A 27,930-nucleotide genomic window follows, 5' to 3' on the forward strand; every position below is an offset into this window, starting at 1 on the left:
TAGCGTCCTCCCACAGAGCCTTACAGCAGTACTGACGAAGCTGACACTAAAGATTCCTGAAGGCATATCATGGGAAATTCAACACCAGGCAAGATATGTACAACACCCCCTTAGCTGTTTACGTGACCCCATCCCTCACCATGAGAAAGGTGAGACCAGGTTCCAGAAACACTGGGGAAACACAAAGAGATAATACAAGCTGCCCTAGCTGATCACCCAGAGCCCTAACCACCATCTGGACCACCATCTTATTCTAGGTCTGCCAACCCCAGATGACTCAGCAGAGGTGTCAGCAACGATGGCCAACCGCAAGCCTATCCTTCAGATCAGATCAGCTTGGCTCGAAATGACACCAACATGAAAACACTTTGTCTTAGTCATCTAGTGCTGCTATAACAGAAATACCACAAGTGGATGACTTCAACAAAGAGAAATTTATTTTCTCACAGTCTAGTAGGCTAGAAGTCCAAATTCAGGGCATCAGCCCCAGGGAAGGCTTTCTCTGTCAGCTCTGGAGGGAGGTTCTTGTCATCAATCTTCCCCTGGACTAGGAGCTTCTCGGTGCAGGAACCCCAGGTCCAAAGGACGTGCTCTGCTCCAGGCACTGCTTTCTTGGTGGTACAGGTCCCAAACTGTCTGCTAGCTTCCCTTTCCTTTTATCTCTTGTAAGACAAAAGGTGGTGCGGGCTACACCCAGGGAAACTCCCTTTACATTGGATCAGGGATGTCACCTTAGTAAGGGTGTTACAGTCCCATCCTAATCCTCTTCAACATAACCTAATCTTGCCTCATTAACCTCAGGCAAAGATTAGGATTTACAACACATAGGAAAATTACAATCACAAAATGGAGAACCACCACACAATATTGGGAATCATGGCCTAACTGAGTTGACACATATTTTGGGGGGACAAAATTCAATCCATGACACACCTCCCTCCTTAAATTTAAAAGGAAGGGCACAAAAAGAAATACCAAAAATAGTGAGCTCCTACAGTGTATCAGGCACTTGAGAAGTGCCTTACCTTTATTATTTCATTTCATCCTCAAACCAACCTACGAGATAGGTATTATCATGATCTCCTATTTACACAGGAGGAAACTAATGATGCAAAACCACCTCGGGAAATAAAACTGGCTCCAGACTGGATCTCAACTCCATGGAAGCAGGCTGGAAATCCCTTCTGGAATAAAAGTCACACTCAGCCACTGGGAAGCCGTCTAGAGAAACCTTGCTGCAGGTTAGGTTATGAGCAGTGTCTGCCTGGGCCATTATCGACAGCATTTTGCAAAGCTAACCTTGGAAATAACAAGTAGAAACACATTCTGTTTCTCAACTGTCTCCACTCTCTCAAATACATAATCAGTAGCCACATGTGACTCTAGATGCCCCACTGCTCAGCCCCAGTTGGTTTACCTTGTCCTCCCCTATCATAACATGGCAGGCAAAGTCTCTAAGTCTCCCTGAGGTCAACAGATGTGAATCCAATTGCTGACATCAAGATAAGTGGCCATATTCATAGGCAAATTAAAATTTCTTGCCAATAAAGTTTGAGACACTATCCCATGACCCAAAAGCACCCAGCCTGCCCCTAGAATATATCCAGGTTTAAAAAGTATATATATATATAATAAATATATAAAAGTATAAGGAAAAAAAACCAAAGAAAGTTAGTCCAAAGGACTAATGGACCACAACTACCAGAACCTCTGCCAGACTGAGCCAAGAACTAGGCAGTGCTCGGGTACCACCACTGGCTGTTCTGACAGGGATCACAGTAGAGGGTCCTGGACAGAGTGGCAGAAAATCAGAACAAAATTCAAATTGACAAAAAGAAGACCAGACTTGCTGATCTGACAGAGACTGGAGAAACTCCAAGAGTATGGCCCACAGACACCCTTTTAACCCAGTACTGAAGTCACTCCTGAGGTTCACCCTTCAGCCAAAGATTAGACAGGTCTATAGGACAAACAATAACACAAGTGAGGAACGTGCTTTGTAGTTCAATCATGTATATGAGACTAAACAGGCACACCAGCCCAAAAGCTAAGACAAGAAGGCAGGAAGGGACAGGAAAACTGGACAAATGGGAACAGCAAACCTGGGGTGGAGAAGTGGAGAGTGCTGACAAATCATGGGGTTGGCAACCAATGCCACTAAACAATTTGTGTATAAACTGCTTAATGAGAAAGTAATTTGCTCTGTAAACTTCCACCTAAAGCACAAGAAAAAAAAAAAGATTACAGCCCCTCAAAAAAAGTATAAGGAGCCCTGGCAGCACAGTGGTTAAGCGTTCAGCTGCTAACCAAAAGGTCAGTGGTTTGAACCCACCAGTCACTCCACGAGAGAAAGGTGTGGCAGTCTGCTTCTGTAAAGATTACAGCCTTGGAAACCCTATGAGGAAGTTCTACTCTGTCCTATAGGGTCACTACAGTTGCAAATCAACTCAATGGCAATGGTTATATAAAAGTATATACTATTATTTTTATGTGTGTGTATATATATGTATACATATATATGTCATTGTCATTAGGTGTCATCAAATCGATTTGGACTCACAGCAATCCCATGTGACATAGTAGAATGGCCCCATAGGGTTTTCTTGGCCCTGGTAGCGCTGTGGTTAAGCGCTCAGCTGTCAACCAAAAGGTCGTCGGTTTGAACCCACCAGCCACTCCTCGGGAGAAAAGACCTGACCATCTGCTCCTATAAACAGTCTTGGAAATCCTATGGGGCAATTCTACTTCGTCCTATAGGGTCTCTATGAATGAGAATCAATCACACAACAACAATCTTTACAGAAGCAGATCACCAGGTCTTTCTCCCAGGGAGCTGCTGGGCGAGTTCAAACCACCAACCTTTCATTTGGCAGTTGAGCGCTTAATCGTTTGCACCACCAGGACTCCATAAATATCTACACACACACACATATATATACATATACACACACACACATATATACACGCGTGCATATATACATACATATACACACACACGTATATACACATATACACACACATACGTATATACACATATACACACACACACACATATTTTTTTTTTCTCCTGTAGTTGTTTACTTAACCTGGATGAGTGGAGTTTGGAATTACTTGCATGGTACCAACTGTTTCTTATTAATCCTATGAGGACACCACTGAGCTGATTTAAGACAGTGAAAGTGAATCACTGTCAAAGGGCACCTGGATCCAAAGGGGCCTTAAACAAGCAGTCAACCGGGAGAAGACGCTTTAGGGTTCTAGATTCTCCATGGCTATGAAGGACAAGTTCAGAAAAACGCACAGATAACTCCCTAAAAATACTTAAAATTTTAATCATTTCTTCAGCAGTGCTTGTGAGAAACAAACAACTTTTGCTTCCCCTTCCAGGCCTCTGCAGAGAAACTAAAGGGAAGTTAAATGGTACCAGGCCCAGCAGAAAGAGAGAAGAGAAGAAAATGGCCTGGTTATCCCATACCTGGGGTGGTGATTTCTCAGCCAACAAAGCACTGCCACCTTTGGCTACTGTCATGGATTGAACTGTGTCCCCAAAAATATGTGTTGGAATCCTAGTCCTTTTACATGTAGATGTAATCCCATTTGGGAATAGAGTTCTTTGCTATGTTAATGAGGCCATACCAGTGTAGGGGGTGTCCAAAACCTAATCACTTCTGAGCTATAGAAAGAGCACATTAGATACAGAAGCAAACACAAATGGAGTAAGACAGAAGCACATGTGAGTACTGACAAGCAACCAAGGAACACTGGAGTTACAGAAGCTGAGACAAGGATCTTCCCCCAGAGCCGAGAGAGAGAGCCTTCCCCTACCTAAAGCCAGCGCCCTGAGTTCAAACTTCTAGCCTCCAGAACAGTGAGAAAATAAATTTCTGTTCTTCAAAGCCACCCACTTGTGGTATTTCTGTTACAGCAGCACCAGGTAACTAAGATACCTACCCCGTGAAATGAATGAACAAGGCCCTACTTGGAGAGTAAACTGCTTCTCTTTCCTAAGACAAAATGTCCACCCAGCTCCACTTAGTAAGAAAGGCTGGCGAAAGGCTGGCCCTCACAACAAGATCTGGCAAATGATGAGAATTACCAAACATGATAGCTATTGCTGTCCTCTCCTTAGATGCACTTGTCACATTTTTAAATGTTACATTTATTTGTATGATTTGTATTGACTGCCTAGTAGATGCTCAATAAAAATCTGTTGAACAAATGAATGGATGAACTAGACTAAGCCCTTCAAGGGCAAAGGCCACCCAAAGCGCATTGGCCAGCAGTAGCAGCAAGTGATAAGCATTTGCCCAGTTTGGACTCTCTTCTCTCTGGCAGCCTGAATGTTTACTGTGTCCCTCCCAAGAATAGAAAGGGGAAACACCCAAACCCAAACCAAATCCATTGCCATTGAGTCAATTCCAACCCACAGCAACCCCACAGGACAGAGTAGAATTGTCCCAAAGGGCTTCCAAGGTTGTAAATCTTTATGGAAGCAAACTGCCACATCTTTCTCCTGTGGAGTGGCTGGTGAGTTCAAACCGCTGACCTTCGGTTAGCAGCCGAGCATTTAACCACTGCACCACCAGGGCTCCTCAAGGGGAAACAAGAGGAGGTAAAACCCAGACAGAGCTTCTGCAGCTGTAACATAGTGGAGGCATGCTGAAACAGCTGGTTATAATGTTTGGTCTTTATTTTCCATTTCCTATGGATCTTAATTACCCTCATTGCCAGCACTTATATATAAACTTCAGTATAATGTCAGATATATACACGTACTGTTACAACATAGAAAAACTCCTGAATTAAAAGCGACATGACCCAACCTCTTTCTGGGTCCAGTTTCTACCATTACTTAGTTGTATGAATGTGGGCATGTTTCAGAGTTTCAATTTTCTTAAGAGCCAAATGCACATACTCATTACATCTCCCCCACATGATGCAGGAACAAATGAGGTGATAGATTGTCATGCCACATGTATGTTACTGGAAGGCCTGGTATGTGCTGAGGCAATACAAAGAGTAATTATACTCTGTCCCTGCCTTCCAGTAGCCTGTGGCCTGGAAAGGCACTCTGACAAGGCTAAAGTACTACCCAGATTAAGAGATTTTGATAAACTGATATTGTAAGCACTGTTTTCGTTTGTGTTCATGTGAGCACCATTCTCTGCCACTCTGACTCTAGCCTCCAGAAGGCAAATGTCAATGTCACTTCTTCCCTCTGTACCTCCCCCCTTGGAGCTGAGTTCAAGGCCCCACACTCCATGTGGTTCAATAAGCGGCAGTCACTGCCTGACTTCAAGGCTGTCATTACACTGGATGATAAACAGCCATTTCTATTGGCAGCCCTTTTGCTCTTGGCTTTTACTAGGGCCAAGAGGGAAAAAAAAGGCAAACACCAGGGTAACAGCTGCTCTGGCACCTGACAGCTGCAGAGAGACCCAGCTTAATACCACAGTCATCCAAGGTCTTGGAAGACATCAGAGCAACACATGGACCTGCATTCCAAAATACCCACGGCAAATTAAATTAAGTTCCACTATCAATAGGAGGGAGCCCTGGTGGCACAGTGGTTAAGAGTTTGGCTGCTAACCAAAAGGTCGGCAGTTCAAATCCACCAGCCGTTCCTTAGAAACCCTATGGGGCAGTTCTACTCTGTCCTATAGGGTCGCTGTGAGTCAGAATCAACTTGATGGCAATGGGTTTAGTATTTTTTTTGGATCAATGGGAGAGGAGTCAGCTTTTCACAATCAGCTACCAGCCCCTCCTCTAGTCCACCTCTTTCTTCAAAACAGGGTAGAAGACACCACTTTTACAACTCCTGATTTCTAGATTTTAGAAAAACTAATTCCATTTTAGCCATTTCAGTGATGGGTCCAAGTAAGTTTAGTTTTTAAATTAATAGGGACAAATGTCGCATTGCTTATTTGTTTACTGTATGCTGATCCTACTAGGGTGTAAGTTTTTACTAAGGCAGAAACTCTCTATTTTGTTCATTATTGTTTCTGGTGTCTAAGACAGTACCTAGACCATAGTATGTGTTCAATAAATATTTGTTGGATTCACGAGGAGAAAAAAACAGAGTGGAAGGAAGGATGCATCTTTTCCAAAAATCCTTCCCTCTTGCAGGAGGAACAACTGTTGCCCTGACCTGGAATCAGAAGACTGGGGGCGGGGAGGGGAGGGAGTACTATCACCATGGCAAACAAAGCTCCAAAAATAAAAACACCCTTCAGAACTGCCACAGGCCATTGGTGGGGAAAAACCTAACCACCATTTCCAGAATGTACTAGGGCCCTTGGTCAACTATTAGCCAAAATATGTCTCCCAATGTGTTCTTGCTCTCTGAGCCTTATTTTGAAGGAACAGTCACTCTCCACCTAACTATGCCAAATTTGGGTCCCCTGAAGAGAGACCACCCTTGGAAGAACAGCAGTCTCTGGTCTCCAGGCACTCACAGGGAATACAGGCAGCACAAAGAAAAACACAGAAAAGAAACCAAGAGGCCTGAAACAGACAAACAAGCCATCCACGATAATCCAGATTTACATAAATGGCATATGAGGGATAATTATTCAGCTTCCAGAGGACTTCTGCGTTGGAAAATGATTTACAGTAGAATTTTATGAAAATCAAATTTCCTTACAGACTTGCATTCATTTGATAATCATTCATTCATCAAGTAAGTGTTTACTGAGGTCCTACTAAGTTCCATGCACACAGCCTAAGAGGCACTGAGCAAAACAAGCATAAACTGCCTCACTGCTTATATCTGTAAAGGAGACAATGTGACCAAGTAATCACAAGTCAGTGCAGGATGCACCATCAGTTTGCCGTCCAGTTGACTCCAACTCATATCAATCCCATGTGTGTCAGAGCAGAACTGCTCCAGAGCGTTTTCAATGCTGATTTTTCAGAAGTAGATAGCCAGGCTTTTCTTCCAAGGGGCCTCTGGGTGGATTCGAATCACCAACCTTTTGGTTAGCGGCCCTGACCATAAATACTTGAGTAAGGGAATATTTCCTAGAGGAAAGGATAACTAAGTGAAGGCCCAAAGAAGAAAAAGGACTTAGGGCAGCAAAGCGGATCAGTGGTACAAAAGAAGAATCCAATCTGAAAGAACAATGTCTATGAAGACCTGTAAATAGAGTATCCCATTCAAGAAACTGAATGAAGGTTACTCTGGCGGGAGGCCAAGAGTGCAATGAGCAGCAATAAATGAATGAAGCAGGAGGGGAAAGCAGAAATGAGACCCTGAAGACCACTCTAGCTGCAGAGTGAAGAATTAAAAGGGGGGTGAAGGGAGTGAAGAATTAATGTAGTCAGGGAGACCAGTCAGGGGGATGTTTGTAGAATGAACATGGGAGATGGTATGATGGTTAAGATTGTGTGTCAACTTGGCTGAGCCATTGGTAGTCGTATAATGTGATCACTTCCCTGTTGAGATTTGATACGTGATCACCCCCGTAACAGGATCCACTGTGAGTAGCCAATCAGTTGAACGGGAATTTCCTCGGGCGTGTGACCTGCATCCGAATATAAGTGGACGTTCTGGCAAGGCTCAGGCCTTTTGCTTGCTCTGGATCCTGCAGCTAATTCCTATTCGTCTGACCTCCAGTTCTTCGGACTTGAGTGAGCAGCTTACCTGTGGTCTTGCCTGTTGATCTTGGGATTTGTCGATCTTCATAGCTTGTGAGCAAGAGCCCTGCCCTCCAACCTGCCGATCTTGGGTTTACCAGCCCCTGCGGCTACATGAATCAGGAGAAGCCTCTATCCTGATCCACAAACTTGGGACGTTCCAGCCTCTACAACCACATGAGCCATTTCCTTGATATAAATCTCTCTCTATATATATATTTATACGCTTTACTGGTTTTGCTTCTCTAGAGAACCCAGCCTAAGACAAATGGTGATGGCCTAGAGAGGGGCAATTATGATGGAGATAAGACAGACTTGAAGAAAATTCTCTCCCAAGGGAGGGAAGTCTTGTGAAACAGAGGGGTATCAATCTCCAATGTAAGAAACAGAGTGAGAGGAACTGGTTTGGAGGGAAAGATGAGTTCAATTATGGACGGACAAGCTGAAATTTGAAGAGCTTCCCAATGTAAATGCTCATTAACCAGTTGGAGGTATGAGTTTAAGGCTTAGGAAAAAGGTGAGGTCTAAAATATAAATGTGAGAGTCGTCATATAGGAATAATTAACACCATGAGAGTGAATGAAATAGCCCAATGATAGTAAGCAGAGTTTGAAAAGTAGGAGGCGAGAGAAGGAGAAATAAAAAGCAGCAAGCTAGAGTCAGAACTCTAAGCAGACTAACATTAAAGGGACAGATGGACAAGAGGAACCCATAAATTATAAAAACTAGGTTCAGTGCAGTTTTTCGGCACTCATCAAAAGACCAGAAAAACAACATCTTACATACAATCAAAGAAGCCACAAACCACTGTTCCAGTTTACATTAACCAAAGACGATATGGAGTCCTCATACTCGAAACCAAACCCACTGCCATCAAGGCAATTCCAACTCATAGTGACCCTACAGGACAGAGCAGAACTGCCCCACAGCGCTTCCAAGGCTGTAATCTTTACAGAAGCAGACATCTTTCTCCCACAGAGCAGCTGGTGGGTTTGAACCACCAACCTTTCGGTTAGTAGCTGAGCGCTTAACCGCTGTGCCACAAGGGCTCCTAGAGGTCTCATGTTGTTGTTAGGTGCTGTTGAGTCGGTTCCAACTCATAGTGACCCTATGTACTACAGAACGAAACACCGCCCAGTCCTGAGCCATCCTCACAATACTTGCTATGCTTGAGCCCACTGCTGCAGCCACTGTGTCAATCCATCTCGCAGAGGGTCTTCCTCTTTTTCGCTGACCCTCTGCTTTACCAAGCATGATGTCCTTCTCCAGAGACTGATCTCTTTTGATAACATGTCTAAAGTATGTGAGACAAAGTTTCACTACCCTTGTTTCTAAGGAGCGTTCTGGCTGTACTTCTTCCAAGACAGATTTGTTGGTTCTTTTGGCAGCCCATGGTATATTCGATATTCTTCAACACCATAATTCTAAGGTGTCAATTTTTCTTCGGTCTTCCTTATTCATCGTCCAGCTTTCGCATGCCTATGAGGTGACTGAAAACACCATGGCTTGGGTCAGGTGCACCTTAGTCTTCAAGGTGACATCTTTGCTTTTTAATGCTTTAAAGAGGGCTTTTGCAGCAGATTTGCCCAATACAATGTGTCGTTTAATTTTTTGACTGCTGATTCCATGAGTGTTGATTGTGGATCCAAGTAAAGTGAAATCCTTGACAACGTCAGTCTTTTCTCCATTTGTCATGATGTTGCTTACTGGTCCATTTGTGAAGATTCTGTTTTTTTTATGGGAAGGTGTAATCCATACTGAAGGCTGTAGTCTTTGATCTTCATCAGTAAGTGATTCAAGTCCTCTTCACTTTCAGCAAGCAAGGTTGTGTCATCTGCATAACGCAGGTTGTTGATGAGTCTTCCTCCAATCCTGATGCTCCATTCTTCTTCATTTGAACAGAGCAAGGGGATACCATGCGGCTTAAAATCAGGAAAGGTGTGCATCAAGGTTGTATCCTTTCATCAGAGGCCTTATACCAAAAACTAAAAAACCAAACCCATTGCCGTCAAGTCAATTGCGACTCACAGCGACCCTATAGGACAGGGTAGAACTGCCCCATAGGGTTTCCAAGGAGCAGCCAGGGATTCGAACTGCCGAACTTTTTGTTAGCAGCCGAATGCTTAACCACTGTGCCACCAGGGCTCCAGAGGCCTCACAGACCTCCAAAAATCCTTTCACTTTTATTAAGTAACACAACATTAGCATAATGCTTCATACATGCCTACTTAATTTTGTCTTATAAGATGAAGAAATTTATACTGTCCACTTTACAAATAAGAGAGACACTGAGGCCCAGGGAGATTGAGTAACCTGCCCACGACCACACAGCAAGAAAATTTGCAGAACCAGAGCTTCCATGCCCTATTGCTTCAGATGGGCTCTTGGACTGGTGCTGCAGCAGTCTGCCCTGGGAAAATCATCACTCTGTCCAAGACAGACAGCCTTCCCAGAGGGTCATGGGCTCACTGACTGAGGTATGGTTCCATCCTGGACAAAGATGGCCTCCCCGGGACATATGGCAGACTGAACACTTAGTTGGGTTGCAGGAGATTCATATTCTAGATCCATCTCTTCCACTGACCAGCCTGGTGGCTTAGATGTCTCAGTGTCCTCACAGGTGAAATGACCTCACAAATCCCATCCACCGTGAAGACTCGATTCTCTGAGGCAGATGCAGAACTAGAACTGTAGATGCTGACAAGTGGCAGCTGAGTGAGGGTAAAATAAGGTGATGCAGTGTGAACTCTAGGCCCAAGGACCCTCCTATCCTCTCCCTCCCAGCAGATCCTTACCTAAGCCCTATTTGCTTATTTATTTTTGCTTTAGTGTGAATCCACATTCTACAGAAAGCACCTTTGTTACCTCCCACACTAGGCTGTGAGCGCCTCAAGGGAAAGGCCATGTGTATTTACCTTTGTATCCCTAGTATAGCACAGCGTCTGTCTCCTTGTAACCAGTAACCAGAACCAGTTGCCACTGGGCTGACTCTGACTCATGGTGGCCCCATGTGTGTCAGAGTAGAACTGTGTTCCATAGGTTTTTCAATGCCTGGTTTTCCGGAAACAGATGGTCAGGCCTCTCTTTCGAGGAGCCTCTGGGTGGATTTTGAACCTTCAACCTTTCAGTTAGCAGCTGAGCGCATTAACCATTTGTACCACCTGGGAACTCCTGCCTTGTTGTTGTTGTTAGTTGCCACTGAGTTGATGCTGACTCATGGCAACCCCACGTGCGCAGAGTAGAGCTGCTCCATAGAGTTTTCAAGGTTGTGACCTTTCAGAAGTAGATCACCAGGCCTATCTTCCGAGGTATCTCTGGGTGGGTTCAAAACACCAATGATTAAGCACTCAGCTACTAATCAAAAGCTTGGCAGTTCAAATCCACCCAGAGGTGCCAAGAAGAAAGGCCTGGCGATCTGCTTCCAAAAGGTCACAGCCATTGAAAAACCTATGGAGCACAGTTCTACTCTGACATGCGTGAGTCAGACTGACTCAACAGCAATGCTGAACTATGAGAATGACCTCTCCTGAGTTATCGACATTTTCAAACTTATCTCTCTGACTGTGAAACAAAAGGCATATCACCTGATAGAGGCATTTTAGGAAGCAATCCAAGCATGGAGAAGGCACTTCAGAGAGAAAGGACTCTTTCAGTGTTCCTAGGAACTTTCTGAATGGGCCGGCTGCTTTCTACTCTGCTCATCTCAAAGACTGGCTCTCTTTTAATGTACTTGGCTAACAATTTCACCAATAAGTCTGCAGAGTTTGCAGACCCCACTGGAAAACCAGTGAGGTCCAAGTAATTGCTAGTACAAAGTCAGGGCTCTCCTCAAAATCTGGAAGCAACAGCCCAAGTTACATATAATGAGTCTCTGAAGGAAGATTCTCAAAGAATGATGACCAGCTATTCTTCCATCTTCACTGTGGACAAAACAAAAGAAAATGAGTTTGAACTGTACCATGGGGGATTCCAGTTAGATCTTAGGTAGAACCTTCTCAACAGTATATGTTGAAAACATAGAGGTGACCAAGAGATGGTGCAATCCTCTTTCCTGGGGATCTGTTTAAAAAAAAAAAAAAAATGAGATTTTCACATGCCAGGAAGATGTGATTCATCACAAAGATAGACAAAGCACATGTTATCATGCAAGCTAAGGGCAAACTATTCCCAGGAGAAGCTCCACCCTGTTCAGAGTAACCTTTATCGCTGTCATTCCATCTAACCCTGAGAATCCACAGACAGAGGTCAGAGAGAGCTTCAGAGTATAATGACCCAACCAGAAAACAAATGCTCACTGGGTCAAGGCAGATTGCTCCAAGAGGTCAGCCTGGCGCTAACTTGCATACTTGAGGCTTGGAGAACATGAGGATGAGGCTAAGTGGCACAAACTCCTGAGAGATGTCCTGCACCCATTTTGCAGAAGCATCTCACTCTAATGGCTCAGCTAGAAATAGCACTTTAGAAATTCATTTTTTTTCCTTATTTCAGAGACTTCCCTGTCCTCAACCTACAAATCTATGCTCTCCCTTATCTTCTACAAGTGCAAGGTACAGAAGAGCAGATAAAAGAGAAAAAAGTCCCTGAACTAAAAAGAAAATCTGAATGAGGAAAAAGTACTGGAAGATAATACAGCAAAGATGCCCAGGGTTGGGTTAAACCCATTACTGTCAAGTCGATTTTGATTCATGGTGACCCATGTCTTACAGAGTAGAACTGCTCCAAAGGGTTTTCTTGGCTGTAATCTTTACAAAAGCAGATTGTCAGGTCTTTCTTCTGTGGTGCCGCTGAGTGGGTTCAAACACCAACCTTTCCAGTTAGCAGCTGAGAGTAATTCATTTGCACCACCCAGGGACCTTTTATGGTTGGGTACCAGGATAAAATTATGAACTTTTTTTCCTCTTCCCTACTATCTAAAATTTTTAAGGTAACTGGTCATTTTTGAATGGCTGCTAACCAAAAGATAGGCAGTTCGAATCCACCAGCCACCTCTTGGAAACGCTGTGGGGCAGTTCTACTCTGTCCTACAGGGTCACTAGGAGTCAGAATCAACTCGACAGCAATGGGTTTGGTCATTTTATTGTACACTCAATATTCATTGACTTTTATAATATAAAAATGATTTATTTTAAGACAACAAGCTGGAGGACCCTTGAAGAGTTTAAAAAATGTGTCACTAACAATCCCTCATCATTCCATATTTTCCTAACTGTTGAGGCAAATACTACAAGGGTTACTATAATCACCCATTCCCAAATTGCGTTCCCAGGCTAATTGTTTTTCCACAGTTGCAAAAGAAAGGAAGAAAAACAAGTGGGTTATTGATTGTTTTTCTAGTCCTTCATGCAACCCACTCACTTCCTGGCTAAACTCGCCAGTCAGAAGCAGCAAGACCAAAAAGCTCTGTGGTCAGATTACGGAGGTAACAGGTACCTCGTGATGTGCTAAAATGGAGAGACCCTAAAAAAAGGAGGATTTCTTAGAGATGTGACAGGTTAGTTAGCAAGTGGCCTGAGTCCCGGCCCATAACCCAGCTCTGCCACTGTGACTTCCTGTGTCACCTTATTTCTTTATCTCCTCTACAAATCAGGGCTGAACCAGTCTCACCCCAGTCATAGTATGTAGGAAGGATGCGGAAGAAAGGGTTTCACGTCACCTAATCAAAAAATGTATCAGGGCCTCAAATGAAAAAGCTACGGTTTTGTTAAGGGTGATGGAAAAATTTGGGAACAGCGGTCATGGTTGCACAACATGAAGAACGTAACTAATGCCACTGAAATGTACATGTAAAAAATGTTGAAATGGCAAATGTTTTGTTATATATACATTTACCACAATTTTTAAAAAATGTTGAAATGGCAAATATTATATACAGTGAAACCTGAGAGCCAGAACTCGACAGGACTGCCTTGTTTTTCCGGGTCTCTCAAGTCTTCCGCCTTTGACAGGGTGCAGACTTAAATCACTTTTCTATCGCTCTCTATTAGTGGAAAATATTTGAGTGTTCCTTCTCTGACAGGTTTCTGCCTTACACAGGTTCCAGCTTTCACAGGTTTTCCCGTGTGTGTGTGTGTGTGTGTGTGCGCGTGCGCGCATATATTCACGCACACAGGAAAACCTGAGAAAGCCAGAACTTGTGTAAGGTAGAATAAAAAAAAGCCATGGTTTTCCTCATTTCTCTCTTCTTCCACCACTAAAGTCTTATTTAAAGCACAGCCACATTTTCCTGGCGATGACTTTAGACCATATAACTGAATCAAAAATCTAGACACACAGTCTGAAAACAGAAAAGAACATCTGAAATCAGGATTCTCTTTAAGATGGCCCGTGGCTGCCCATAGTGGCATGTGCAGTGGCAGGCCACTCCCTGACGTCTCTTCCACCAACTCAAAGCATCCTCATCCCACATCCCTTCTCACACTTGAAAGCCCACATTTGATTTTCTGCTATGCATGCCTGATGGAAGCTTCGCCATCTCCTCTGAGAGAAACAAGCTTCTTCCAGGCTCCAGGTCACTGGGAAAACCTCATGGGCTCCCCAGGACATTTAAGAGCTATGTCTTCCTTACCCCAGGTACAACAGCCCCTTGGTGAGTCACCACACTGATGTGGGCTACAGAGAAAAGCATCCCAGCAGGGCAAAGCTCCCACAGAAGCACTCAGACTTCATAAAGCTCTCATACATGCAGCAACCCAGCAATCATCTCCTGGCTCTGTGGGCCAGCCTGGTCCGTATCAAAACTTGCTCGAGGGTCCAACAGCTTGTCCACTGGGGTCAGGAAGGAAACTCTCCACTGGCAGCTTAACCACTCAGAGCTTTAATGAAAACATTTGAGTTATCCTGGAAGCAATTATCAGCGACCAGCATAGCAACTTGTAGATACAGTACCTGGGAGAAACAAACTAGGCAGGGTAGAATTATCACCGGTTAATCTGCCCCCAACCCCCCAGGCTCTCTTGCCTGACACGTAATTGGCACCCGAGTGCATAACCACCAAGGAAATCTCAGAATACCAACTCCCAGAGAGGTACATGGCCAGTGTAAATCAGCCCACAGGACTCCGCCTAACCACCTTCTTGGTTTCCACCAACTGTTTTAATCTGGAAACCACGTCAACAGCCAAAGGCCAACTGCTTCTCTCAGAGTGGTCGAGTGGAGGTGAGTCAGCATCCCCATCCCCTACCACAGCACTCACTTTCCCACAGCCCCAACACAGTTCTCCTCAGAGGCCTTCCTGTCATCCTTACCTCATTCCTACCTTCCTTCAGAATCGTCCCCTCCACATCTACCCATTCTCAAACACGCAAGGGTCGCTCATTTTCAGGCCCTGGGGGGATAACACAGTATAGCTGTAAAGCGCTTGGGCTTGGATTCAGAACATGGTTCAAATCTCAGCCTTGCTTCTTGCTAGCTGTTGGACCTGGAGCAGTCTAATCTTAACTTCAGGTTCCCCTTGAGGTAAAAGCTACCTCAGGGGTTTGTTGTGAGGATTAAACGAGATAATGTATTTAAGAAGTTTAGCAGAAAACTTGGCACACAGTAAACCACAGTCACTGCCCTCAAGGAATTATGGGTCTAGTAGAGGTTTTTGTTAATTAACCCTATCCAGCACTTAATCAAATCACAGGTCTCTGCAACTGTGTGTTGCTTTGTGTTAAGAAAGAACTGAGTTTTCTTCCTCCCACACTCCCTGTGCTTCTCATACATGGCAAGGTACACTCAGGGCAGGGAGCTATGCAAATAGTGACCAGCTGATGGGGAGAGCATGTGGATACACACAGTCACCCTGCTTTCCTGGAAACTGAGCTGAAACTGGAAACAAGTCTTCCTCCAGGGGCGATTAACCAGTAAGCAAGGTATGCACTGGCTTACAGTAAGTGAGGTACACATAGGCTTGCGTTTACTTACTAATCTGTAAGGCACAATTTCACATGGGTTTCACCACATCTCTGATTGTGCACTACAGATTAATAAGTAAGCACAAGTAAGCCTGTGCATGCCTTGCTTACTGGGTAACCCATCCCTCCAAAGGTGAGAGGAGAAGGATGAAGAATCAAGGTAAATATTCCAGGGATGTAGACTCATTACCTGCAAAGCCACACGCCAGCACCGGAGAGATACCACCTGGCCTACCAGGCTGGGCAGAATCAGGGAGAGGTGCTACCAGCGGCAGATGAGCAGTCAAACAGAAACCCTGAGGCTCCAGGTGGTTGTCAGCCTGCTGGACCATGAGCCATCATGACAGGGTCAGTCCGTTATACAGAAGAGGGGACTGAACATCCGGGGGAAAGGTAGTGCAAAAGGCAATAATAAGGAGGTGACCCTGGGGAGAGAGAAGCAGAGAGGTGTTTCTGTGTCCCCTGGAAAGACAGCCTGCAGTAAGCCATCTGCACCAACTTACTTGCCCCTCAGCTTTCCCATCCCCCTCCAGGGAACGATAGCCATTTGATGCTATCTGAGAGGATGTAACTCAGTTCGATTTCCGACTTCTCGCCATAATCCAACAGGTTTGAGAGGGGCTCCAGTCCTCAGCTGGTGTTTCGAACAATCCCCACAACCAGTTACAGCCAAGGGATTTAGGGAGACATGCAGGTACTAATTCCAAGAGTTTGTCCCGTCAACTTCAGCCTACATTCACTGAGCTCACAGGGCAAACAAGGCCAGCAAGAAATTGTGCCATCTTACAGTAAGTGGTAGCTAAAACGATTCCCAGGTAGAACACTCAAAGAACACCACAAGGCTTCTGACCTCCACCTTACTATGCTTCCACCCAACTCAGATAGAACAGCAAGAATTATCTGCCTCAAATACCACTCCCCATTGAGTTGAATTCTCTTTGTTTATAAAGCACTTTGTATATACGGTCTCAGTACATCTTTGCTGACACACATTTATGGATCACCATTAGAGGAAGGTAGAGTGCCAGGCAGTGAGGATACAAAAGATGAACCAGACAAGATTGGACTTGCAGGATTTCAGTGCTGTTCTCCTGCATCCTTGGATGCCCAAACCCTCTCATGCTGACTTTACCGTTTTTCCCTCTCTTTCCTAGTGTTGAGAACAATGAGATCTCCTGATTCTCTCTACATTTTCAACTTTGTGCAGTGGCCCTCCTGGCCCCAGGCCTTTTACCACTTCAGACTGAACCCTATGGCAAGCCTGAAAGATGTTTTTCTCTGTTTCAGAGAAGCAGATTTAGGGGTGGGGAACAGGTAGAGGAAAGCCGCCGTGAAGGGCCTGGTATGCTAATCCCCCCTAATCCATCCCGGAGAAGAGCCATTTTCCAATCATCATTTCCAAACAGTGTAATGCATGAGAAGTCCCAGGTGCTGCTTCATGACACGTGAGTATGTAACCACATACTCTAAAGCACACATCCGGACCATGTGAGCCACTCAACAAAATAATGCCAATAATCCTTCACTCTTGCACAGCAAGGGGAAGTTTACAAAACATTTTCACATGTGCTACTCTTTAGACCTCACATTAACCACAGATGAGGATGGTGAAGGATGGTGAAACTCAGAGTAAACTGAAGTGTCCAAGGCTCCATAGGTAATAAATGACAAAACTTAAATTTAAACCTAAGTCTCCTGACTTTGAAGTCCAACATTCTTTGTATTCACTGCCTCAAAACGCCAATTTCTTCTCGAGCAATCTTGCAAGGAACTATTCACCTGATTGTTTTTCTTTCTTTTTTTTTTTTTTCAAGAAACCTTCCATTTTCAAGGCCGAAGGACGGCAGGTTTTTGTTTTAGCCACAATCCAGATAGATTCCAAAAGGAGGCAGTAAAACACAGTGGCAAAGAGTAGAGATTTGAGTCTGACACATATTCTTCTACATATATACATACATTCTTCTAATCCAAGGAACTATCATTTAGAATAATTGCCTTAAATTATACCTAAAACCAAAAAAAAAACAAAAACAAAAACAAACCCATTGCCATCGAGTCGATTCCAATTCATAACGACCCTATAGGGTGGAGTAAAATTACCTCACAGAGTTTCCAAGACTGTAAATCTTTATGGAGGCAGACTGCCCCATCTTCTTCCCCTGGAGCAGTTGGTGGGTTCGAGGCACCAACCTTTTGGTTAACGGCTGAGTGCTTAACCACTGTGCTACCAGGGCTCTAAACTACACCTAACCCATAACAAATTCATTGTCATTGAGTCGATTCTGACTCACAGCAACCCTATAGGACAGAGTAGAAGTTTCCAAGGTTTCCAAGGAGCGGCTGGTAGATTAGAACTGCCAACCTTTTGGTTAACAGCCATAGCTCTCAACCACTGTACCACCAGGGCTCCAAACTACACCTAGGAAGTGAAAATCCTTCCTGCTTTTAAGAATATGTCCCTCACACCAACAAAAAGGAAGACTCCATCTCACTCTCAAAACCAGGAAAAAAAAAACCCAAATAAAACTCGTTGCCGTCAAGTTGATTCCGACTCATCGCGACCCTATAGGACAGAGTAGAATTGCCCCATAGGGTTTCTAAGGAGTACCTGGTGGATTCGAACTGCTGACCTTTTGGTTAGCAGCCATAGCTATTAATCATTATGCCACCAGGGTTTCCAGGAAGGGCTCCCTTAAATCTAACCAAATCCACTCTTATCCCTACCTTGACTGGTAACATAAGACTCAGTTCCCCATATTTTGCCCTCAGTGTCCATGGGGTCACCATGAGTCAGGAGCTAACTCAACAGCAGCTAACAACAATACGTGGCAGAATCTCAAGACCAACTAGGGGTCTCTGATATTCGTTTCCCTCTATGCAAAAGGCAACAGGATGAACTACCAGAACAGAAGGAACTGTTATTCCCAAAAGTCCATGAAAAACCCCAGAACAAAGGTCTAGATCCGGTCCTGTAGGGATAGCCAGGTTCAGTCATTGCTACCAGAAAAGAGAAACCTTTGAAGGCTTAAAACACTCATCTTCTGCATTACATGGCTTGATTCCTCAGGGTCTCGCTCAAAGACACAAGGCCCCCCCATTTCTTTTGCCATCACTCATACCGTTTCTCTGATCTGATCTCATGCCCCTGACCTGTTCCTTGTCCTGATGTTTTGTACCACCTGTGTGTATTTTTCATGGTTTGGGCCTCTTACTCCCAGAAGTCTTCCCTACTTCTCCAGGATTCTTGTACAATCAGCACCTCATGGCAGAGTATTTATCTTCCTATGTTTCCATGTCCTCAACAGGAAACTCAAATGTCTTAATTTCTTATACATCTATCCTCCCCATCCTGTTTCTCAACTTCCACATCCCCTCACTCTATCCAGCCCTTCCCCATACTGTCTTCAACCACCATCACTCTTAGCTTGTACCAGACTGAGCTCACAAGAACATTCAATAAATACTTGAATTGAAATGAATGAAATTGAATGGAATGGGAAAAAGGCCCGGGGAAGGTGGTCAACAGCTCAGTTGTCCCAGGCAAGAGCACAAACTACTGTTGTTAAATGTCTGGGCAAGTAAGTCTAAAATTAAGAGAGTAGCGCATATGGTATCAATGAGCCAGGGAGGAAATTTCCACCCTCCTTCTCCAACTGGGTTCCGTTCAAACACTACTCCCAGAAGCACTTCTGGGGCCAAGGCTGTGTGGAGCTGCCCTCTGATTTTCTATACTAATCCTCTGTTACAGGAAACGAACTTCCTCTTTTTAAAAAAAATTGTACTTTAGATAAAGGTTTACAGAGCAAATCAGTTCTTCATTAAACAAATAGTACACACAATGTTTTGTGACATTGGTTGCCAACCCCACGACATGTCAACAATCTCCCCTTCTAGACCTTGGGTTCCCCGTTACCAGGTTTCCTGTCCCCTTCTGCCTTCTCTTCCTTGCCCCTGGCCTGGTGTGCCCATTTAGTCTCGTTTTGTTTTATGGGCCTGTCTAATCTTTGGCTGAAGGTGAACCTCAGGAGTGACTTCAGTACTGAGTTAAAAACGTGTAGGGGGGCATACTCTCGGGGTTTCTCCCCTGCTATTCTGATGCCACATTTACCCTGGCAAAAAAAGTAGCCGTTACAAACTAGTGGGGTGGACCAGACCTAAATGTGGCTCACTCAACGTGACTACTCCACCAGCTCCTCTACACACGTAGGCAAGGAAAGGCAGCCTGGCATGGCCAAATATGAAATAATAAAAATGGAAATGAAGTCCAGGAATATAGTTCAAGCGGAGGAGCCACTTAACCTCTATCTGTAAAATGGGAATAATAATAGTACCCACCTCAGAGTGTTTGCTAGAATTAAATATGGAGATAACACGGTGAAGTGCTCAGTAGAGTGTTCCGCACATGGTAAGGGCCCAATAAATATTAGCTGCTACTATTTTTATTATTCACTTTGTCTTGATGATCAAATGCGATGGGCTGCTTCGTTAAGCCCCATGTAAACGTGTTATATAATATGAAGTCACTGGCCCCTGACACTGGGTTGGGGAAACGGGTGCCAAGCGTGGAAGCTCAAGTTCTGATAGCTCTAGTACAGCGGACGCTGTAGGAGGCTGTGAAGGCCTCCTGCAGTCCTCCCGAAGTTTCCCGCTACCATGCCCTGGGGCCCCGGACGGCTCTGGGGAGGAGGAAGAGAAAAGAGGAAGGAGGCTGCGGGCGGAACAGGGACGTACCTGCTTTCACTGCACTCCTTCCGCTCCCTGACTCTCAGCCACTTGCGGAGGAGGAAGCGCTTTCGGCGCGGGGAAGCGCTGGGTGTGGAGCAGTTGGACCACGGGGTGTCCTCGTCGCTGGAGGGCGTAATCTCGATGGACGGCAGCTGCAGAAATTCCTTGCCAGGGTCCAAGACGCTGGGCAAGTCCCGGGCCAGTCCGGCCTCTAGGCTCTGCTCTTGTACGTTCTTCATGCGGCGCATTTTGAAGCGCCGGCGCCGGAGAGTAGGGGTGGACGAGCTGGACCAGACCGGGCTGCCCTCGGGCGCGGCCTGCGGCTCGGGCACCTGCAGGGCGGGCAGTCGCAGGTTCTCCATCATGTTGGCCGCCGGCATGGGTCCCAGTCGCTTCGCGCTCCCTCTGCGCTCTCCGTAAGCAGTCTCGCTCCGGTCGCCGCCTTCCGCTCCCCACCCCCGGCCCGCGGCACACACGTCTCTCTCACGTTAGCAAGCACACGCTCGAGCTGCTCGAAGAACAAGTTCCTTGTCCCGGGGCGCCGCGAGGAAGCGCGGGCAGGGGGGCGCAGCGCGGCGCGGCGGTTACCAGGAGTCCAACTTTCTGTGCATAAGTCTCCCGGCTGTCAGCGTCGGCTCGCCCCGGCCGCCACCCGACAGGCGACCCGGGCTCGGCTAGAGCCGCCTGCCAGCCACTGGCCGCCCTCCTGGGGCTCCCCTCGCGCGCCTGCTTGTTTTTCTTCCGCTGCTCTCCCTCGCTTGCGTCTCTGCCTCAGCGAGAATCGGCGGCCCGGCCCCAACAGGCGGCTCAGCAAACTCTCAGCGGTTTGCGCTTGGCAGACCAGGCTGGGGAGCTGGCTTGGCGCTGCAGGGAGGTAGACAGCAGGAGGAAGAGACTGAGGGAGGAGGGAGAGAGAGGAAGCGAGACACTGGATAAAAACAAAAAATGAGCAGCAGCAGGGGAGCTCGGAGAGGGTGAGGCGAGGTCACTTCGGTCCCGAAAAGGCAGACACTGGGGACAGCAGCCGAGAGTATAACTACAAGGAAACCCGTGAGGAGGGGCTCTGCCTCCGAGTGAGGGCTGCTCCAATCAGCCTAATGAAATAGGATCACAAACCAAACTTCCTCAAAGCAATGATTGGTCAGGCGGCTCCCATCAGTCCAACCCCCTACTTTTTCCTTTTGGAGGAGGGGGGATCAATGAATTCAGTCCACGCTCTGCCACGCCACCCACGATACAGGGTTGAGGGAAAACTACGGGATTTTTCGGCTGGATTTCTTCTCCCAAGAAAGAGGCTTTCTTTTAATTATTTAGGGTGCAGGTGAAGGGATAGGAGGCCTGGGCATAGTCAGAGGGAGAACGCAAGGATCCTGGAGGCTGCTTCCAAAATGACAAGCTGAGAAGGAGAGGACAGCTCTCCTGTGGAATAATCTGAGGACACCAAACGTGACATACCGAGAACAGACAATAGGATCTGAGAGACACAAGACACACAGGAGTAGTGAGGAAAAGGGACTGAACCCAGTACATCTGAGTGACCCTGTCAATACCACATCCCCACCCCAGGCAAAGAGTGGTTAGAAGAGCGTGAGCACCCACAAGGAAATGCACTCAACAAAGTCCCCTGGGAGTCGAGTGCACCCCCTTTATGTTCCTGGGGGCTGGTTCAATTCTGTTTCAGCACAAAAATTCCAGTGTCATAAAACCTGGAAAGGCGGGGTCAGCCCTAATAGTATTCTCAGATGGGCTGAACCCCTCACTCTCCAGACTGAGGTACCACCCTAAGGGACTGGCCCTAGAACTGAGCCACATTTCTGAGGCGTTCTCTGTTGGAACTGAGTGTCTACAGCAGAGGCTGTATCACCTGTCCTCCAGCCTCCCCAGCCCAGGGCATTTGCCTCTCCAGTAACTCCTGCATAAGGCAACCAAGTAGAGCAGGTAACTTTCAAACAGGCCAGGAGGAACACAAACCTTTAGTGAAAAAGAAAAAAGCAAAAAAACACACCATTAAGGCCACAATCTAATTCACTTACTCGTCTTTGCACTTCTCTATGAGAACAATCTCTAGTTGGAAGCCTATGCCCAGCTTCTGTGTCAAGATGAAGGTCATGAGAACAGTTCACAAGCATCCTAAGACTAAGCCAAAGTCCCTAAAGGCCATAAGAATTCACTGCAAGAAAATATGCCCCTGCAGTTTAGCAAAACATCAAGTTGACAACCCTGAATTTGACACATGTGGGGAAACTGCAGGCATCCTGACATTACACAACCTCCACAAGGCAAGGCAGTCTTGCTCAGGGATAAAGATGCTGCATCATAAAACCAAAGCCATGCCCAACCATAAGCGACTCCCCAGAATACTGCCCCCTGGTGTTACTGACAGTTCCAGATCCAGCCACTGGCACCCTCAGGAGTGGTTTGATTTCACTCTATTTTAACTCCCAGAAGCGGCATGGAAAGGAGAAACCCCTTCACATCAGGTGTCAGACCTGGGGAAGAGAAAAACACCCCTTCCGGCCCTGGGAATGCTGAGACAGCTGGGCTATAACACAGACTCAGGGATCCAGAGCTAGTCCAAGGCTCCACAGAGTTGTTCACTGCCTTGGACTTCCTTCAAGTATCTTCTCAATTCAAGGGGACTGCCTGCTGGGCAAGCTGTAGAAGTAGGAGACCCAGGTCTTGCGTGTTTAAAAGGAGAAAAGGAGCTGGGACACTAGAGTTCATGTGGAGGCAAAGAAAGAAAAAAGGAGGGCTCATGTCTAGAAGACAGGGACCAAAAGATTCCACAGGCATTTTGAGGAGAGGGAGGCTCGCCAAGGAGAGCAGTCCCTGTTCAGTTTATTGGGAGCACTCTGAATTTAAATGTTGGCCTCTTAAAAGGAAGAAAAGCCACCAGCTCCCTCTTCCCACACACATCCCTCTAGCCACTTTTCCCACCCATGACACAACTAGACCTAAAATCCTATGAGATTTAATTTAAGCCTTTGGCACAGCAGTGGTTGACAATGATCATTTACATTTCACCTGGCCTAAGGGAAAACCCTCCTCCAAACTAAATCTGAAATGGTCTCCCTTGGCTGGGAAGCAGATCCCCAGAGCACCTCAAGTCCCTGGCACTGATCTCGCTCACTTCTACCTGCAGTGCCCTTCTTTCTATCAGGCCATCACCTTTTCATCCACTAAAAGCCTATTCAAAATACACCCCAGTGTCCTCCAGCTGGTTCTGTTCACTTATTTACTACGGCACTATCAAGTAAGATAATAAGGACAGTGCCTTGAAAAGTGAAACTCCCTTTAACTGTGAGCCATCATTACTGTTAAGACTATAATAAGCTTGTTGAGGAAGAACTGTTTCTCCTTCTTTTGATTCTCTATAGTATCTTGTGCTTCTTATTTATATAGATGATAGATAGATAGATGCCACTGAGTTGACTCTGACTCATGGCAACCCCATGTACGACAGAACAAAATGTTGCCTGGTCCTTCATCATCCTCACAATCACCAGTATGTTCTAGTTCCTTGTTTCATCTACTGTGCCAATTATCTCAGCTTTAAATTTTTTGAAAGGGCCTTCACGCATAATATTTTGTCTTTCCAGTAATACTAAGAATGAGGTAGAATAGATATTATCAGCCTCATTTTACAAATGATGAAAGTGAGAGAGGATTCAGTAATTTATCCAAGGTCACCAAGCGAATCAGAACTTGAACTGAGTCTTCTGAAGCCAACTAGAGGCCACCAAAATCTCATCAAATGCATCAGCTCTGGAAAGCAGGCCCCCTGGAGCACCAGAATTTTACCAGTCCAGACTTCAGTTGGGTCACCATGAAATTACATATAACCATTTATGATGGTTAAGATTGTATGTCAACTTGGCTAGGCCACTATTCTCAGTGTTTTAGCAGTTGTATAATGTTGTGATCACTTCCCTGTTGAAATTTGATATGTGATCACCTCCATGATGGAATCTGCTGAGTGGTACTGGCAGAGGCGGGGACTATGGCAGCTCACCGTCCCCTCAGCTCATCTCTCTGCCTTCCACTGGTTACTTTCTGCCTGCTCACCTTGCCAAGGTTTTTGGCTTGTTCCAGACTCAGTAGCTGCCTCTTGTTGTCTCACCTCTTGTTCTTGGGACTTGAGCTAGCAGCTTACCTGTTGATCTTGGAATTCGTCAATCTTCTCAGCCTGTGAGCAAGAGTCTGGTTCCCCGACCTGCTGATCTTGGGTTCGCCAGCCCCTGCAGCTACGTGAATCAGGAGAAACTTTGTGGTCTTGTCTGCTGATCTTGGAATTCGTTGACCTTCACAGCCTGTGAGCGGGAGCCCCTCTCTGACCTGCCGACCTTGGGTTCACCAGCTTCTGTGGCTCTGTGAATTGGGAGAGGCCTCTACCCTGATCCACAGACTTGGGATGTTTTAGCCTCTACAACTGCATGAGCTGTTTCCGTGATATAAATCTCTCTCTATATATATTTATATGCTTTACTGGTTTTGCTTCTCTAGAGAACCCAGCCTAAGACACCATTCAATCCCATCAGTTACTTTACAGGTGGGAAATAGAACCTTGGAGTTTTGAAAAATAATTTCTCAAAGTAGCTGGTGTTAGGGGGTCAGGACCAAAGAGTTCCCACGTCCCCCTTCAGAATTCAGCCACTCCATTTTCTCCCCAGGTCCCCCATCCCAGCCTCCACTTCTCACTCATATTTGGCTCTCATGGACTCCACTGTTCTCTGGCAAACTGACCTTACCTCTCCCTGGCCCCCCACACAGGTGGTAGCCCGAGCAACCAACCTCCCCTTCCCCCATTCCGCAGCTAGGCCTCTGACTTTAAATGAAAGGAGCTCATATTACCAAGCAACTGTTGTTTATTCTCGGCTGTTCAGCTCCATTTTCCTACAGACACGAGATACCTAACACCTCTCTATTACTCCTGGAGACTCACAAACGACACAGCCCCTTATTCAGCCGAAACTTCCTGGAGGGAACTTCAGTGAAAAATAACAGCTATGAGGCTAGGTTTCTCTGGGTGCACATCCAAGTGAATTAAGGTGGAATGCTCCGGCACCCACTGGGAATGCCTTTCCCACTTGCCCCAGGTGGGTGCCAAGGGAGGCAACCCCAGAGAACATACACAGGAGAGTCCACGCCAACACTGCTGCTATAAAGTTGGGACCCAGAGTCTCCTCCTGCACAGCATTCAAAATGGCCAACCATGGGAAGTGACCCATGTGCAACGGGTAAAAAAAGCAAGCAGTGGGCACACATGAAGTGGAACTTGCTGCTCGCAGGAAAGCTGGAAATAGCAGTAGAAAATTTGAGAGTAACGTTATTAACTGTCTTCAAAGACAAAATGAAGGATGGCCAGATATTCTTCGCTAGCTTTCTTTATTGCCAAGCAAGAAGAAATAAGCTTGTGCAGAGTGCAGTGTGGGGAATCCAGGTTAGGTGATAAACATTTACTGAGAGTATGGCTGGTTAAAGACTGGAATGCATGACCAAGCAGGGTTACAGAGTGGCTTTCTCTGCAGATCTTTAAAGGTAACTGGAGCCTAGTTAGAGACAGGAAAGAGATTCTCTCTTAAAGGTCCAGTCCCAGCAGTACCATTGTGGATCTCTAACGCCCAGACTCTCCTTCCTTAAAAGCAATTCACTTAAACCTAAAATGAAGCCTATTTGAGCTGAAGCATTTCTGACCACAAGCATTTTGATTACTGGACAATAAACACCTCTCTAAAGTCTATAAAAAAAAACAAACCAAATTGCCTTCCAGTCGATTCCGACTCATGGTAACCCCATGTGTTGCAGAGTTAAACTGTGCTCCACAGGGTTTTCAAGGCTGTGACCTTTTGGAAGCAGATCACCAGGCCTCTGTGCGGGTTAGAATCGCCAACCTTTCTGTTAGTAATCGAGCATTTAACCATTTGTGTCAACCAGGGACTCTCCCGGAAGCCCGTAAACACTTTAATATCTCGCATGGAGAAACCGAAGTGCACGGGATCAATCGCTAGAGAGGAGATGGGGCGAGAAACCAGCAGGGGAAGGGGAGGATGGGGCAGAAGAAAACATTGGAAAGAATGAGCTTAAGCCCCTTTCCCTTCTGTCTCCTTTACTCCTTTAATGAATCCCTACCTCGTTTCCCCATGGAGGAGCTAGCTACTTAAGCAGAGTCAGAGAAAACAACAGTGAATGTGTGTGGTTAGAGAAGGGGAGAAGAGGAGGAGGCTGATGCTGCTAAATGCAACCTAAATAAAAACCGCAGTTGACCAGCTACCACATCCAGCTTCTCCTTCCGAGGGAAAAGGGAGAAAAAGCTGCAAGAGTTTCATGGCCTCTCAGCTCCTGAGGACAGAGCCCCGGCAAGTGCGCTCAGCTGTAGGGAATGCACAAGGTCGGTGGGCAGAGTGGTTCCACTGTCAGCAGAAGCCAGGGTGAGCAGTGACGTCACCTCAGGAGAAGGACTGTCACCAGCTAAGCCTCCCTGGTTTAACTGCTCATCAAAAGGCTTAGTAGTCAAAGAAGAATGTTTTTACAACAGCATGTGGCTGCCCCTGTTCTTGACACCAGGATATCAAGGCACAAACAGACATCATCTCCTGTCCTCTAAATCTTACAAGGACAGTCATTGTGCAACCTGCAGCTGGAAAGGAATTCCTGAGGTCACCACATTCAATCCCTTGCCTCCCGTCCCATGGATGGGAGCGGCCATCGAGTTGGTCCCCGACTCATGGTGACCCCATGCACAACAAAACAAAATGCTGCCCGGTCCTACACCATCCCTATAACCCGTTGAAAATCAGGCCATTGTGATCCAAAGACTTTTCACGGCTAATTTCAGAAGTAGATCACCAGGTTCAGAGGCAGAATTCTCCCCTTCCATGCAGGAGACCCGGGTTCAATTCACGGCCAATGCACTTCATGCACAGACACCACCCATCTGTCACTGGAGGCTTGTGTGTTGCTCTGATGCTGAACAGGTTTCACTGGAGCTTCCAGACTAAGATAGACTAGGAAGAAAGGCCTGGTGATGCTTTGGATAGATGGCTACTTTCCTCAGAAGCTTCACCAAATACAGTCAGGCACTACATACTAGCGATTAAGTACACAGGCACAAAGCCACTCTGAGTCTAAGGCCTCCCTCTACCACTTAATAGCTGTTTGATTTTGGATAAGTTACTTAACTTCTCCGTGTCTCAGTTTTCTCATCTGTAAAATCAAGATAATTAATAGCATCTCCCTCCTGGGGCTGTTGTGAGCATTAAATGAGCTAATACATGTTTTAAGTCACTTAGAACTGTCCTTGGCACACAGTCAGTGCTCTATAAATGGTATCCATAGTTAGGTATAATCAAGTCTCCTTTGTAACACCCTAGTTGGGAAACAGAACTATTTGTTTTGATTTTCAGTTCAGTTTACCTCTAAAAGTAGCTGTTAAGCTAGAGCACTGTGTAAGGTTTCTTACTGGGTAAGAGTTCAAGATACCAAGATGAGTAAGACATGCATAGTGCCTTACTGCATACCATCTAGCAAGGCAGAATTAAATAAGTGCAAAATATACGTGCAAACAACACGTGAGTTGAAAGATTGATCAATTTTAACTGGAGAGAAAGAGGTGGTCCAGGCAGGCTTTCTGGAGGAAGTGGTATTTAAGTCAAGCCTTGAAGTATGAATGGGGCAT

The 27,930-nt window shown here is 45.9% G+C and overlaps 1 protein-coding gene across 4 annotated transcripts in view; it reads right to left on the reverse strand.

The window, feature by feature from the left end:
• GRAMD1B (GRAM domain containing 1B) overlaps positions 1 to 21,796 on the reverse strand; it is a 207,533-nt gene extending 185,737 nt beyond the window's left edge. For 2 of the 4 annotated variants that reach the window (XM_023742967.1, XM_023742969.1), the window contains exon 1: positions 20,262 to 21,796. In XM_023742967.1, the coding sequence (XP_023598735.1) occupies positions 20,262 to 20,635 (374 nt within the window). In that variant the 5' untranslated portion in view covers positions 20,636 to 21,796. Of the gene's footprint in view, positions 1 to 15,720; positions 17,632 to 20,261 lie in introns of those variants that run through there. The other 2 variants (XM_023742968.1, XM_023742970.1) reach the window with 2 other exon arrangements.
• Positions 21,797 to 27,930: the final 6,134 nt, after the last annotated feature.

This window comes from Trichechus manatus, unplaced genomic scaffold, assembly GCF_000243295.1.
Source record: "Trichechus manatus latirostris isolate Lorelei unplaced genomic scaffold, TriManLat1.0 scaffold00227, whole genome shotgun sequence".
In the NCBI taxonomy this organism is placed as follows: domain Eukaryota; kingdom Metazoa; phylum Chordata; class Mammalia; order Sirenia; family Trichechidae; genus Trichechus; species Trichechus manatus.